This window comes from Motacilla alba, chromosome Z (assembly GCF_015832195.1).
Source record: "Motacilla alba alba isolate MOTALB_02 chromosome Z, Motacilla_alba_V1.0_pri, whole genome shotgun sequence".
Lineage (NCBI taxonomy): Eukaryota > Metazoa > Chordata > Aves > Passeriformes > Motacillidae > Motacilla > Motacilla alba.
Window position 1 is genome coordinate 57,155,348 of NC_052046.1, and position 16,506 is coordinate 57,171,853.

The following is a 16,506-nucleotide window of genomic DNA, read 5'->3' on the forward strand; positions in this document are numbered from 1 at the left end:
CAAAACAGTATCTCATGTAAAGGAATAGGGGAAACCATGACCCTGATAATATTAGTAGAAACAATGTTAATACATAGCAAAATAATTCCACCTTTAGCTGAACTTACGGTTTTGGGCATTTTGTGATCACTGCAAAAATTTCTGCATTATGTCCTTCATTCTTAGACATACATATATATGTGAAACACAGCATCTTCCTTACTTTTAGTTAACACAATAACCAGCTGCTGCATCGAGAGAAAAGTCATCCCTTCATTAATTCTACGACTTTATAAATAATTTTGTCTAACTTCATCATGCGTTGTTTGTTGATCCTGGCTTTTTTTTTTTTTTTTTTTTTTTTTTTAACATTTCCAAACATTTCCCATTTTCCTCCGTTCCAGGCCAGGCTCATCTTGTTGCACCAGAAGGGGTACGGCCGGTGGCTGGGCGGGCAGGCCCGGCCGCAGGCGGCACCGCACCACTGCAGAGAAGCAGGGGCCAGCCTGCCGCCGCCCTCACTTCGCAGGCGACCCGGAGAGCTAAACCGGACCAGCCCGGCTCCTCGGTTCACCCCGGCAAGGCGTGCGCTCCGGCAGCCGCGGGGAGACAAACTTGGCGGGAAGGGTCGCGACGCTACGGGACGGCAGGGACGGGACCGGGCTCCCCCCAGCGTGCCCCGCTATTCCCTGGATACCCCCGCCCACCACCGCTGCGGGCGGCCGCCCAGCCCGCCCCGGTGAGACCCGCGGGCGGGGGGTGCAGGATTAGGTTTCAGGCCGCCGGGGCGTGCCCGAGCGTGCTGCCCCCGCGGCGCGGCTCGCTCGGCGCCGCTACTCGGGGGCGGGAAGGGCGGAAAGCCGGGCCGGGCGGCGGGGCCCGCCGAGCCGCTGGGGTAAGCGGGGTGCCGGGCCGGGCGGCGGGGAGCGGGCCCGAACCCGGCCGAAGCGTCCTGCGGGGATGCGGGCCGGGAAGGGCGGGGAGGGTTCGTCGCGTCGCTGGAGTTTGAGCGACCTTTTAAAACGCGTTTTTCTCTCGAAGTTTTATTTATTATTGTTAATTTGTTCCGAAGGGTTTTGCCGGGGGGGAGGGGGGGTGGGGGCCTGGAGGACGAGAGAGACCGTGTAGCCGCGGGCCGGGGGGCTCAGCCTGTTGCTGTGTCCCGCACATCCCCTCTTCCTCCCCCTCAGCCGATCGCGGGTGGCGGGAGCGGCTGTGGGGGCCGGGCTGGGCCGGGGCTTCGGCCTGCGGCGGGCGGGCGGTTCGCGGGCTCGGGCGGCCTGGTGGAGCGTCGCCCTCACGTAAACAAAAGCCGAACCTCCCTTGACATCTGCAGGAAGCCGTGCTGCCTGTTCACGCATTCCCTTTTTATCCCCCGCGGGCATTTCATGACGCGAAGAGGTCTCCTCGTCTGCCCCCGCTGCCACCGACCTTGCTGGCGGCCGCGGCCCTCGGCCGGCGTTGTGGGCGGCGGCGTTGACTCTCGTTCGGAGCCAGAGCCGGACCGCAGGCCCCGGCGACACTGGCCGTGTCCTCGGGCTCCGGGCGGGGCGGTGGCCGCGGTTGATCGGGACCGGTACCTGTTGCCGTGTTGGTGTCGGCGCTGCCCGCAGGTCCGAGCCCGCTGCAGCGCTCCAGCAGCTCCCCGGTAACGGCTTTGGCTGGGTGGAAACGGAGGGCGAGCGGCCGCCCGCAGATGTGCTCTTTCATCAGTCTGGGTGCGCGAAGGAAAGGGATGGTTCGTTTCTCGTGTCCCCCCCTCGCTGCCAGCACCTCTCTGTGTTATTGGAAAGAGTATTAGGAGAAAAGAAAGAAAAAGAAAAACTCACCAAGCCGACCTTTTGAACTCCGTGTGCAGCATTTAAGAGATTTGATTTGCCATTTGGCTGAAAAACGTTGGTTATAATTTTTTTTTCCTTTTTCTTGTCTTGTGCTTTCATAAACACTGCATCATCCAGCTATATTTTTGTGTCCTAATACGTGTAGAAGATTTTTTTTTCCCACTATAAACTGTTGGATAGGAAACTGTCCTTACTGGCTTTGGTCCCTGAAAGAGTGTCAGGAGTCTGTCGCAGTAGGAGAGCAGAGATTTACTGAGATAAAGGGGAAGGGTCTGAATTCTGCAGTTTCGGAAGTTCCATTGTGTGATGCCCTCTGGTTTCCATATCACTTTTGCGTTTCCCAAGGAAACAGCAACTCCCTTGTAGGGATGAATCTAAACTGGAAAGGGGGAAAATGGTAAAATACTTTTTGGGAGTGTTATTTGATGCTTCTGTGGAAATTGAAAGTAATTGAGGTAACACTAAAAGAAAAGAATGCAAGTGGAAAATAACTAGGGACATACCCACCTTAACAAGCAGCATTATTAGACAGAGAACATAATTAAAAAAAAATTTAGTTGCGTATTTTTATGTCTCCTATCTTGTTAACAGTAACATGCATGTAACATTTACTGATTAGCTGTGGTGTTTCTAATGGTTTCCTTAGTGCTTTGAAGAAGCTTTTCACTGGGAACTGGATACATTCTCTCCTCTTTGTGCAGGAGTTCACTGGGAAAGTTAGATCACTATCAGCACAAGGGAAAGAGAACTGCACTACCTAGATACTAATGGATCTTTTTATTCCACCTGGCCCTGGTGGGGCCCTGGTCTATGAATTCTTCAGGCAAGAATGCCTTATATCTTCTCAGTCATGCAGAATAGCTGTAGATGGTTTTGCTTTAACAAGTAGCATTTTATTCAGTATATTGAGAACTATTTAAAAGACCTTTTTAATCTCTGTTCCATGCTCCATGTTTCACACAAAAATAAAAATTAAAGTTTTGTGAAGTGCATGCAGTAATTTTCTAATTGGCTTTATATTTAAGCATCCTGGTGAAGCAGTTTTGGCTAATCAAATGCCAAATGGGCAGGATACTATATTATCATTGATAAAGACAGTCTTGTTTCACTGCTGGTGTTCCTGACAAATTGATACAAAAATGTGCTATTTTTGCCTTGGCAATAATAACGTGTTTCATAGGCTTTTCTTTTGTAGGCTTTTCATACCCTGTCCTTACATCTGAGACCCTGCTGCACAGTGGTCTTGATACACAGTGTTACGATTTTCTATCACTTGCTATTGTCACAATACACAAAGAGAAATTTCTAGTTTCAGTTTGTAGGGGAAATGATGACTCTTTGTTGATGCTTACTGGCAGCTGTTTGGAGAGGCTTTGTATTTATTCATTTATGTATGCTGTTGTCACCTCTGTGAAGAATCCAATATACATTGAGGTGCAACTGCTGTAAAATCTGTGCTTCATCATGTTTAATTGAATTTAGTGAATATGGTTATCAATTGCCTATGCTTGAAAACGTAAAGAGCCAATATTAACCATGCCTGTATTTCATCAATTCAGTATATGTAGTGTCCCCTATATTCTGTATCTGCTAAAAAGTTGCTTTTCAGTTCCTGAAGCTAATGTGGAAGGTTGCCAATTGATCTTAATTTAAGATATTTACTGAAATAAGTACTTTTTTTTTGTAAAAGATAATCTCTTTGTTTCATTAACAAAAAAAAAAAAACAAAAAAAACAACCCAAACAAACCCCACCAGAAACACTTACTCTACCTACTATGTTGTTGTTTTTGGGATGCTCTTTGCAAATCAGTTTTGAATACACTATGTCACACACATGTATCAGTGGATGCATTCATTATGGATAGTTTAGTCCCATTTCCCAGTTGCAATTATTAGCATGTCAGTTACCATGGATATTATGTCTTATGCTGATGTAGGGCTTCTTACAGTGTTACAGAAAATTATTAATTATACACAGTGAACAGATTGCCAGTTCATGGAAAGGCATTTTAAGTTGACTTAACACATTAGAGTAATACATACTGAAGGTTAACAGTAGTTGAATGTTCAAAATTCTGTTTTCATAATTGATTCAAAGTACATGGTTCTGTTCAGCTCTATCACAGAACTCTTCTTCAACATACAGACACTGCCTCTCTATGTATTTTTGATGCATTCAGCATTTTGCTGAATTTCAGGAGGTTAGTAATGTCTTTTCAAAGTGCTTAGAGTCCTAATATAGGCTGTGCAATACTGCCTTTTTATTTCTGCTTTGAATGTTTCAGAACAATTTTCATTAGCATAGCTGTCAAATGTAGATGTCAGGCATCTCTTGTTTGCTTGTTGCATTCCAGGTAATCGATGGAAGTCTGCTTTGTTCCTCGTGGAATAGTACACATTAATTTTGCTTTTTCTTTTTGTTCTCTTTTTCCCTGTTGGTCATTGCTCTCTTGCATTTATTTTGGCACCCTTTGTATGCTTAAAAAGTGCTGTATGCAGCAGCAAAATTGCATTTTTGCAGTGACAGTGGAAAAGTAGCTAGAAAAAAAAATGCATAAACAGCATGAGATCTTTCAATTTACTCTGAATAGTGTCCACTGCCTTAATTTTCACAAGACTACTCGATGTCTGGGGATCCACCTTAGTTCTTCTCCTGGGATTAGTATCTGGTTTTCAGGAGGTAAGTGGGAAAAGTGGAAGCACTCTTAGAATCTGCAGGCAAAGCAGAAAGTTTAGCAGTAATGAGTATCTTCCACTTCCACTTGTGCGGTATGGTTTCTGTTCCTGCACCACACGGTGCTAACACGATATGCCTATTTGAGTGATAGCCAGAAAATTGGGGAGGAAAATGACATGGGATAAAAATCAGGTACTAGAGGATATCTCTAGCCCAGACAAACACAGACCAAAATGTTAGATTAGAAGTTCCGAAATACTCTTTTTAGCAGCTATAAAATGCATGTTGTGGTTACCTTGCTGCCTAATTGCAATAGATTTACTTTTTAATCTCATGCAACTCCAAACCACAGCTTGGGCCTAGGGATCACTCTTAAGACAGGCATTTCCTCTGTATACTCAGAGCACTTCAAGTAATGCAGGAACTATGGGGCAAAGCCTATTACTATGTTTTCTATCTTTGGCATTGCATGTTTCCTAATCCATGCTATGAGCATTAGTTTCCAAGGTATTATCTAAAATGGCTTTGCGAAACAGTAGATGGAGTATCCGTCAATGAAACAGAGTAGGTTTCCTTGTAGAAACTAAGTGATCAGATGTGAAAGAATGATCAATGGAAATGAAACGCCTTATTATTTTCACAGATCTTTTGTCTGTTTAGCTAAAGGCCTTCTGCAATTGTAGTGGAAAGGAGGTGATCAAATAAATTTCAGATGTTAAAAAGAATTTCTGCCACCTGTGCATTTCAGTGTTTCAGAAATGGACAGATAGAAACTAGAGTTGCAACCTGCCAGCTGTTTTCTGGCAACCAATGTTATCAAAGAAGGGTATTATGATGAGTGGCAAAAAACCCCATTTTTGTTTGTTATCATTGGAAGAATCAAATTTCGGAAGTACAACCTTGAAAGGGATCATCTTTAACTTTGGTTTGTTCTTAGAGTGGATATGGTGTGTTTGTTACCTTATACCTGTCTAAAATTCCTTGTGTTTTCTATTCTAATGTACTAAACCAGAAGGAAAATGAGAAGATGATGAGGTTTGGTTTTTTCCTTTTTTTTTTTTTCCTTTCTGGTGCGTTTGGCTGTTTGTTTTTTGTCTACATCACAGCTTTCAGCTACCTGTGTCTTTAGAACTTGAACATAAATTTAACTTGCTATTTGCCTAACTGTCTTGCTTCAATTTACTTATAAAGTCTTGACTCAGACAGCCTGTGTTCTTATTACTTTGAAGAGATTAATGAACTTCAGCACTGAAATACAAAAATAGTTAAATCTACTTTGAGCTAAGCTAGTAAGCTCTTTGAGGTGTGAAGATTGTTGTATCCTGTATAGAAGGGCTGGTTTTGGCTTCAGGTTCCTGTGATACAGACTGCTAGGAGATTGCAAAATGAGGAAATCAGAACCAAACTTCCACTCTGCATATAGAAATCTACAATGCCACTATAAAAATATTCACTATAGCAGAATTAGGCCTTTCAACAAGTGATCGTGCATTCCACTCTACTTCTCACTAGCACATTGTTGCTAAAATACTTAGAAGCAAGCTGGTTTAAAGGCCAGTGTGTCCTGTAGTGAGTGGTGGTGTTTATGGATATGTCTCTGCAGTGTATTTTAGAGAGATGTGTGGTTACTTCTCCAGTACTTCCGCTACATTAATGTGCCACTAAGCTGGTGCTGACAGATCCCACTTGTTAGCATGGATGTGGCACAGCAGGAGCAGTCATGTGTCTATTTGCCATTTCAGAGCGCAGGCAGAGTGAACACGTATAGGCAATCACTGGTGTCCTTGAATGTGTTGTGTCTGCTTCAGAGGAGGTGACTGAGGGGAAATATTCTGATGACAGTTTTGGTCTTTCTCATGATTATTGTTGATGTCGACAACAGCATTAAGCTGGCCAGCTGGGGAGGGATTCCCTACTAATATAAACCCAAATAAAGAGAATAAACTGAGAGTTCAAAGTGGATTTGCTGATACTGGCATGATGCTAGAGCAGTAGTCACTCCTCTCTAAAGCATGAGGTAAATATAAAGTAGGTAATGAGTGTCTTAGCAGAGCTAAGGATTTCTTTTCATTGCAAATTTCATGGCATAATCTCAACCTACAGATATGTTTAGGGCTTGTGTCTGCTTGTAGAATCCTCTGCTATAAGTTGTTAGTTCTTATCTTCAGAATTGCATGAACACAGTGGTGACCTTGGGTACTGTCACTTGTAAAATTTACATTTCTCAGCACAAGAGGAATGAGATTTTAGTCAAATTGAGTCATAAAATAAAGCAATATCCAGCTACTTCAAAAGATAGAGACGTTTTACAGCTGCATCTCTTCTTGAGGTTTTTGCAGAACTGAAGTGGAACAGTAACCCTCTATTTTTTCCTGATTAGTTTCATCTGTTGAACGTAAGATGTTATATGCTTGTGCATATAGTGATAAATTAAATTACTTAAAAAGACTCCATTTCTGATTTTTTGCTCAGTTCTCTGGTTCCATACACAGCCCCAAGGGTAGGTATTGAGAAAGAACTGGAACAGTGTCTCAAGAAAGAACTGCTTTGATTTGCATTGGTACTGAGGAAAACATCTACAAGCATGACATAATTATCTCTGATTTTAAATAGTGGCTCTGAATAGAAGTGATAGTAGTTTTTAATCTGGAAAGAAAAGCTATGGGTGATAAGGGTTTGGGGAAGTCAGCTTCCTTCATAACATTTAAATAATTTCATCCAGCCCTTCCCATGTGAAATAGACTTCGTTTTGTCCTGTTTTGTAGAGTGATAAGGTGAAAATACAAGATATTTGGGTTGTTTTTCAGATCTGGTAGTCACATGCTGGGATTTTTCTTGCCAAGTAAGAAAAAAAATTATAAAGGTTTATTTTTATTTAAAAGCATAATTTGGATCATGGAGTAACATTGAGAAAGGCAGGTTTAAGGGGTTTGAATATTGTACATTGTCCTAAAAAGGATGATGAATGATGATGAATGTCAAATTTAAGTGCAATCTTTAGAGAAGTTATAGACTCCCCATTCTTTTATTGGGCTAGACTGGGCTCTGAGGAAGGGCTCAAAAGTTCTTTGCTTGTCACAATAAGGTTGAAACTAGGAAGCTTTGGCCATATTGAAACTAGGGAAGTCATATTGATGGAACTTGAAACAATTTAAAACCCATTTGATTTGCTTTTTCTGCACAAACTGCAAATATTATAGGCTAGTATAGGCTTGACAAAATGATCAGGTTCTATAACTAATGGTCCTATTAGACTGTCTTATCTAGTGATCATCATTCCTTTTCCTCTTTTTATTCAATGTCTCAAGAAAGAATTACTTTCTTGAGTGCTTAGAGATCACAGCTCTTCATGTTTTTAGGTTCTCCAGATTCAAGTGGGGATGCTTTACTGAAGTTTTTTCCTACTATAAAGAAAACAAACTATGAAAGATAAGATCAACAGTTCATACACCTGCAATGGTATTTGAGCTCCTCACTTCTCAGCTATCCATCTCCATCAAACGCGTTCTGTCACTGCAGATTTCTGAGCAATTGCAGACGCACATTTTTAAAATGCCTCAAATAAGCCCAAAAAGCAAAAACAAAAAAGAATAAGCAAAGCAATTTCAGAATTTCTTCCTCCCAGAGTAGGATTTCCTTCCTGGAAGCCCACACTGCTAAAAACTCAGCTATCATCCTCATCTGAGTCTCAATTCCGATAGATATTAGTTGTAGAGGCTCTAGTGTGAGACTCCTGCAAGCTTGGAGCCTTGTGGTTTATATGACTTTTCTTTCAAAGGTGACTGTAAAAAAGTGTGCTGTGGCTCATGCACCTGAAATTGTCAACACAGAGCTTGAAAACTGATCCCGCAGGGAGTGTCTTTTTTTTTGTGAATCACTGAAAAGGAAAGCAATGAAACTGTATTTCAGTGGCAGCTATGATTCATAGTGTCTGATTAAAGCAGTGCAGGACATGTGCAACAGTATGCAGACAGCTACTTTGATATGGAAATACAAATAAATTACAAAGTATATTCCTAAAGCAATTTTCAGGAAGATTTTGAACACCAAAGTGAGTCAGAATTTGACTTTGAGATTATTTTAATTATCTATGGAGATAGTTTTTTATGGATTGTTATTTTGCTGTTTATTGCTTTCAAAAGTCATGCTTTTTTCTTTCACTTCAGAGCTTAGTATTTCTATAAATGTGACTTTTTTTTCTTTCTGTTACTTTTCAGGGAAATATTTACAGTCTCTTTCCGGTGTTGAAATAGAAGCTGAGAAGCAGAAAACATGTTGGAAACAATTGGTAATTTTTTTTCATTTGTATCACAATATTTTTGTGGCCACATTGAGTGTGTGTGATAGATTTGGGATGTGGGTGTATACTGCTGAGAGAGATTTTGAAAAAAATAATCTACTGTGCTTAGAAATGCTGTTGTGTTTGGCTTTTTGTATTTGAAAACAAAAGTTGTACAGTTATATGTTTAATGTATTTGTATTTGAGCCTTCTGTTTTGATTTCATTGTTTTAATATTATCTTGAATTAAAATTTTGCATGGAAAAGAAAGATGTTTCCTGTTATGACTATTTATGCCCCTATTTATTTACAGTGGACTGTAGCCACAGTTCCTGGAACTGAATTTCAGTGAAGGCTCTTTCATTTTTGAACCCAGTTCTTGATGGACAAAAATACAATTTTCATTGGCTTTTGACTTCCTGCTTCATTGGACAGGCTGAGATTTTTGTTCAAAACAGAGCCATTCAAGTTCTCTGTAGTTTGAACAGTAGACAGGGTTATATTTAAATCTGTACCTTGTGTAGCTGTTTCTAGACTGCTATTGACTAGCAATGATTATTGCTACAGATACACATCGGGCCCTCCAGGCCATGGAGCGCTTACAGACAAAACTTCGGGATCGGGGTGACATTGCAAATGAGGAGAAACTGAGCCTATTAAAATCAGTGCTTCAGAGTCCTCTTTTTAATCAAATTCTGAGCCTTCAGACTTCTGTTCAACAACTGAGAGATCAGGTAGGAAAAGCGGTGTTGCAAGTGCAAGGGGAAACTTGCTAAGGTAATGCAAAGATGTGTGTGTTTCTGCTTGTTGAATAGTGAAATAGATTAAACTAAACATCTGATGCAAAAGTTGGGGACATACCACGTGGACTTTTTGGGGCTTTGTTGAGGCTGTATTTTGTGTATGTGATTTTTATGTATATGCTCATTACTTAAAATGTGCAGGGTAGGGAAATGGTGATATGGGTGGGGGGTTAACATAAAGCTTTATTTCTCTGCCCTTCAAAAGGAGCATGTTTTCTATGAGGTCTAGAACTTTTTTCCTAGGAGCCTTTCATTGGTCTTTTGTGTCTTACCCTGCTAAAATAAGGATGTTGAGGGAAGCTGTAGAATGGTTGACTTCAAAAGGAAATGAAGATCTGTTTTGTACTTTGTGTAGGAATAAAAGATCAAAGAGAAGCCACAGCTCTTGCCTCCTTTTTGCTTGCTCAGTGTATTAAGTATTAATTTTCTGCATGTTTTCAATGAGCTTGAGAAAAGGGTCAGCTACTTGGCTATATTGACTTTATTTGTTGCTATCATTTTCTTGTCAGCAGAATAAGAATTTGAAGAAAATAGAAAGTAGTTTGGTAACTGAATTAGAACTAAACTACGTATCTGGCTTTGCAAATTGTCATTCCTGTTGACTCCTCCAAGATGGCCAGCTCTGTCTGGTATGCAGAATTTGCTGGTGAGAGGGAGCAGACTCTGCACATGGACCTTATTATCAGTGTGAAGCCTCATCTGGCCTCTGACCAGACTATGATGAGAAGGATTCCTCACAATCCTCACAGTACTTCAGCTGTGCAGCAGAAGAATGCACTGTAGGCTTCTTGCACTTTATTGCTTCTTGTGGATCATCTTGATGCTATTTTGCACAGACAAGAAATAAATTAGAATGGTGTCTGTGCTGTATTCATCACGATGGTTTTCAGATTTTGTCTGTTTGGTATTTAGAGACTTGATTACATTGGAGTAATTTAAAAAAATCTCAGGAAAATAAACTGTCCTGAGGGTTTGTTTGTGCTGCCATTTGCAAAAAAGAATTTAACATCCATAAATTGTGTGAATTATGTGGTGAAGACCCTGGGAACATGTAGTGAGAAGTAAAAGTATGCCTGAAACATTAATAAAAACTTGTTAAAATGGCAAATTAAATTTTCACTTTTAGATATTAGCTGTGAAGTTAAAGGATGGCTGTCTTTTTAAATACACTTTCCTAAATTAGAAAATGAAGCAGGAGATACTAGCATGGGTAGTTTAAGGCATGTATTTTTTAAAAAGCAAAGAATAACTTCACTTTGTGTCCTGACTCTGCAGGTTTGTCTGTGAAGTAACTTTAGTGATCTGTGCATGTTACATGGTATGTAATCTGTCTAGTCGACAGGGGAGCTATTTGGATGTGAATTCCCCTTTTTTTATGTGTGCTTATATGAACACTTACACGTGTAAATATATGTTTCCAGCATTCTTAGATTTGTGTCAGTTCGCTATCCTATATTTTTTCTGCAGAATTTCTTCCCGACAGTGACATGAGATTATTTGTTTTTATTTTGTGCTAAATATTTACAAAGCATACTGAAACGGGACAAAGAATAAAAGCATAAAATAGGCAGTTACGTTAAAACCCTGTGTTTTCATAGGTGCACTTTTGAGGACACTCTTCAAGAACACCGGTTTTACAACTGTCAGGGTACTGTGCTCTTGAAGCTCTTAAGCAACAGGTTGATGAAAACTGCAAGGCATGTGAGTAGTGACCAGGTTTTTTGGCCAAGCTGTGCCAGACTTGGAGAGATATTGTGTCCCTACAGTTGCAGTCAGAGCCGTGTTTGAGACAGGATGAGAAACGGTGCTGGCTTGTGCGATGACCAGATGTTGCAGCTTCTACCCACTGGAGACTGAGATGGCTAATTTTTTTATGTTTAATGATGAGTAGCAGTGACGGTTTAATGGGCATTTGATTCTTTTTGAGGTGAAGTGTGACAGTCTGTTTAACTGCCCCTCTCTTTTTAATGAGTTTTTAAAGAGCTACAAGACTACTGCAAAATTCTTGGCGAGATCATCTTTTAGGACAGTGTACTTTGAAAGAGGGGATGGGAGCAGAGAAGACAGAATGACAGTTTACTTTACAAGTCAAACAGATTCCTTGCAAGTATCCCAGCAGAAGTAGGTCAACCAGTGAAACTTCATTGTGGGCCTCTAGGGTCATCAATAAATTTCAAGGTAAAGATGTATTCTGGCTTGAGGCACTATGTCTGTAAAGCACAGAGATGATAGTGAAAGTCCTGTCCTGTCTTTGTGCAGTGTGTGGACTGAATGGTATGTTGCTTTATCTTGAGGCATGGTGCTAAAGTCAGCAAATCTGATGCCTTGATTCTTATTAGTAGGCTTTAAAGTTGAGAGGCATTTTTTTTTTTCTTGAATGAGTGAGCAGGATTTGTTTGTACTGCTAAACTGTCATTGTGAAGTTAACTGAAGTGGAAAATTCTAGGCACAACAAAGGGATTTTTTTTGTGAATTACTGTTTTGACTTCAGAAGTCTCTTGAGCTGAGGAGCACTGAAGGAACCATTTTTTTTTCTTGTCTCTTTTTGTCCTTGTTCTTCAGTTAATGCTTGAAGACCAGTCTTGTTGTTTGAAGATAAGACAGAGACAGAGAAGAAAAATAGAGATTGTAGTGTTTTAAATATTTTAATAATATTTTATTTTCTTCATGAAATATTTTTAAAGAAAAGGATTCCTGTCCTGCTTCTTTTCCATTCATTTTTGTCTCTCAGTTGTTCACCTCCTCTTCCACACCTCCTCCTGTCTCATTTCCACTCAGAGCTGTGCCGGAACAAAATACCTGGTGGTTCACTCAGATGGCAGGGCGGCATTTCTCAGTTTTGGGGGTTTTTTTTTGTTTGGTAGTTTGGTCTTTTTTTTTTTTTTTTCTTTTTTTTTTTTTTTTTGTTAGTTTTTATTTTTTTGGGGGTTTTGTTTGTTTGTTTTTCTGTTGTGGTTTTTGTTTCATTTTTTGTTTGTTTTTACTTGTGAATTTGACCATAGTTTTTCCTTCACATCATAGTGGTGATTAGCAGCTGGTGCAAGAGAGGATTTAGGGAAGAGTGACAAACTATCTTTTCCTATTGCCGGTGAACACTTAACACTCAATCAGCTCTGTATTTTGGACAACTAGAGATTTTTAGTTCATGTTTTGAACTACTTTTGGCAACAATACTGTTTACGCTTTTAAATGAAGTGATAGCAAGAAATGCTAATTTCAGATCTACTTCATCTACTCTGAGGGTGGAATCATAAAGGTGCAGCCAGCAGAGTGGTGCTGGTGCCAGTTCCTGTTCCTGGGAGCTCAGGGCCCTTCCTTGCTGTTTTGCTTGCATGTTCTCTGGCTTGTTCTTCCTCACTTCTAGAGTGATTGCAATTGGAGCTGGCCTTCTTGCTGCTCAGGAATCTTGCAATCAGTCTTGTGCTTCTTGGGGTGTCCAGGGCTGCTGCTCAGTGGCTGCAGTGCAGAAATACTGAAAATTTCTTTTTGTGGAATAAGTTGAGACCTAGCAATGTTGAGGGCATTGCTTTAAGTTTTGATATAGTACAGACATGGCTTGTGTTGCCTTTTTGTTAATGAATTTTGAGCTACTGCATGTAAGCACTGCTTGATTGTATTCAGTGTCTGTCTGTGTGACTAAAACATAAATTTTGTCATACTAAGTGGTATTTATGATTTTTTCTTTTTATCCTATGCAAATTATGTCTGTGTTGGAGATGTTTATACCATAAGGAGGAAGCCAATCAAGGAAAAACAGCATAAGATAGCTTATAAAACAAAGCAGTAATGTTTCATTCTGTAGTTATATAATCACAGTGCTATAAAGCTACTATTTAATGGAATTATGGTGATTGTATTACTGCAAAGTAGTGCAATTTATAAGTTATGAAAAATATTTCATTTTAAGATTTGCGCTTGTGGTTTATTGCTCCCCCTGGAATGACCTATACTTCTGTGGTCAGCAAGAATATGTAGCAGTTACTCTCTTTTTTTGTGCTATAAGCCTGGATTTCGGGGGACATATGGAAGACAGTGGTCATCACATTTCTGCTTATAAACTTGTATTGGAATTCTGAAATTCTACATTAAGTACTACTGTAAATGTCACTATAAATGGTTTTATAGTTTTTAAGGTCTAACATGTCTGTTTCAGAAGAAGAGATGTGAAATGTGAGGGTTTTGCACACATGCATACAGAAAACTTTACTCTGTTTATGGTTTAGCATTTTTTTTAGTTTAATTTCTTAGAGTTTCAGAGATCAGGTGAAATTTTATGTGAGGCTGGCTTCATGCACTAAGCACATTCTCCATTAAATATGAGCTGTGTTTGTTTAAAAAGGATGTGATGAAAATGAGATGTGACTGTGTTCAATACTGTGTTGTAGCTGTGCTGTTGTACTGAAATTTTGAGGAGAAGGTTTTTAGAGTTCTAGTTAACCTAGTGTGAATTGGAAGGTTATTTTTTCCTTTTCTTGGAATATATATGGTATGCAATTCTTCCTTTCAGTGGTATTTTAACCATTGTGCAAATAAATAGAATCCAGTGTTTTCAGAATAGTGGAGTTGTTACTATGTTATGTGTATTAGAAAAACATGAACAATTTCCATCTTTTGCTTTGGGCAATGGGAAAAGTCAGTCTATTCCTATATGTCTGCAGTGATGCCCCAGCTCACAAAACTATGGAGGAAGGACGAAATTTCAAATGGAGAAAATAGCCACTATATTTGCCAGTTTGAACAGGACTTGGTCAGTGAAAATATACAATGTAAAAACGAAAAAAATAATTGGCCTGTGACTACTTCTGTTTCAGCATGAGAATATGCAAATTCTCTACCAGGGAAAAAACCAGAATTCCCTAAGGACATTACCTTACCTGTTTTGAAAAGTCCTTCAAATTTGAGTAGAGAAAAGCATGGTGATAGTGGATAGATGTTCAGGTGGAAGTTGACGTGCCCATCATGACTGCTCTGCTCTAAGAACATTGCAAACAGTGCAATGAGCTGCCTAAAGCAATCAATCCACTGTCTGATAGTAGTAGGAGAGCATACTTAAGTCATTGTACAAGTTTGAGTGGTACAAGTAGTATTTTGGATTCAGATTAGGCATGTAATACAAGTCATGAGGGCAATATGTCATACTCTAAAACCTTTTATTTTTGATGTGTAGTTCCACTTGTTCTTTGGTGATTATGGATACAGAGAGTCTTTTATTGTGTACTAGAGAAAAAACAGTATCATAATGCAAACACCATTTATAACATCCATACTATTGCAAAACTGACATAATTTTGTTTACTGTGGTTTGATGTAGATTTTTGTGCATGATTTTTCTAGTGCAACTTGCTCCCTACACATTTGTGTGTAAAGTACTTTAGATACATGAAAAACATTGGCTTTTTATGCAGAGAGAGGTTGCACAAACTGGGATTATCTCTGCATTAGCAGTCTGAAACACTGTGTGGTGTTGCGGAATAAATTCAAAGTAGTGGGCTCTCAGCTACAGCCAGTTTCTGTGACATAAAATTCTGTTTCTCTCCTTTTTGGCCAGCATGGCTCGTTCTTTGTAATGTAGAAGGTGTTCTAGCTTTCTGTACATTTCAAATCTTGCTTTTAGCATTATTAGTTATTATTTAACTATTTAGCTTTGCTTGTTTAGCATTATTATTTTTTTTTCTTTCTTTTGTCTTAGAAAATGACTACACACTCTACTCGAAGTGGGGAATTCACACACAGTTGGGTTTTATAAGATCATCAGTAATACCAATGACTTTCCACTTCTGCCACTCTGAAATGTGAAACATCCAGAACCTCCTACTACAGTAAAAGACCCCCAGGATAGAATAATGCAGTTAGAATGGTGCTAAATGAAATTTCAGGCATTTAATATATTTTTCTCTTGGTGTAAACATACTGATTGAAGGCATTACCATGCTCACTGCTGAGCCTGGCTCACTTAGTTTGAAGGTATCACTGCAAAAGCTGTACCAAAGTAGTTTAGTGAGCTCTCACTGATTGGCATTGGATAAAATTGGTAATTTTTACTTGTACTATTCTGTTCTTTGTTTAGGCTAACTTGGCTGCCTTTGCCAGAGCAAGTGATTAGTTCTCTAGGGACTGCTTTGACCAAGAGTGTTGTGAGGATGGTAAATTTCAGCAGAAGGGGTAACTCAGTGCTATTTTCTGCAATGACCACTCCAATTTAGAATGTGAACTTGAATCTATGGCTTACTAAGATTTGTGATACCAGACCTCTATACTACGGCCTTTAAGGTGCACATTAAAGGTAGTTCAGGTGTATAACTCATATACCAATAGGCTGCTTCATATTGCTGTAGAAATGTAAAAATGTTTTTGGTAGAAGCAGTTAAGAATGGTTAATTGTCATAGTTTTAGATACTCCTAGGATTAATGATTTCACCAATGACCATTTTTTATGGGAAGAAGCATAGCAACAGGCTCTATAAGAAGGTTTTTATGGTGGAGGAGAAAGAAATAAAGCACATTATTGACCAAGTTCAGCTGTACACTTTTATACATTGAAATGGCCAATATTGTAAAGGTGGAAGTGAATTAACCTATTATATGGCCTTATGCAGATAAGAAACAGAAGTATGTTGTAGACTTTGCTAGTTTCAAATCCATTCATATAATGTAAAGGGAAGTCTTATATTCTCAAAATGGTAGAATTTGGTTATGTCTCTAGGTTTTGTTACATGTAACGAACTGTGAAACAAGGCTTGTCGATCTGTGCCTTGCAAGCTTGCCAACACGAATGTATATGGTTAAAGAAAGTGCATATATGCACATTTTAGATGTTACAATCTGTTTGAAACATAACCCAAATGATTCCTCACAAGTATGGATAAAGAACATAATCACTGTGATATAAAAATCACTGAGTTCAAAACAACCAAATTTTCTTCTTT

At 39.5% G+C, this 16,506-nt stretch overlaps 1 protein-coding gene across 21 annotated transcripts in view; it reads left to right on the forward strand.

Moving 5' to 3' along the window:
- Positions 1–369: 369 nt before the first annotated feature.
- MPDZ (multiple PDZ domain crumbs cell polarity complex component) overlaps positions 370–16,506 on the forward strand; it is a 95,429-nt gene continuing 79,292 nt past the window's right edge. For 10 of the 21 annotated variants that reach the window (XM_038123468.1, XM_038123475.1, XM_038123474.1 and 7 more), the window contains exons 1-3: positions 371–718; positions 8,716–8,786; positions 9,345–9,511. In XM_038123468.1, coding sequence (XP_037979396.1) covers positions 8,771–8,786; positions 9,345–9,511 — 183 coding nt within the window. In that variant the 5' untranslated portion in view covers positions 371–718; positions 8,716–8,770. The other 11 variants (XM_038123482.1, XM_038123486.1, XM_038123484.1 and 8 more) reach the window with 4 other exon arrangements.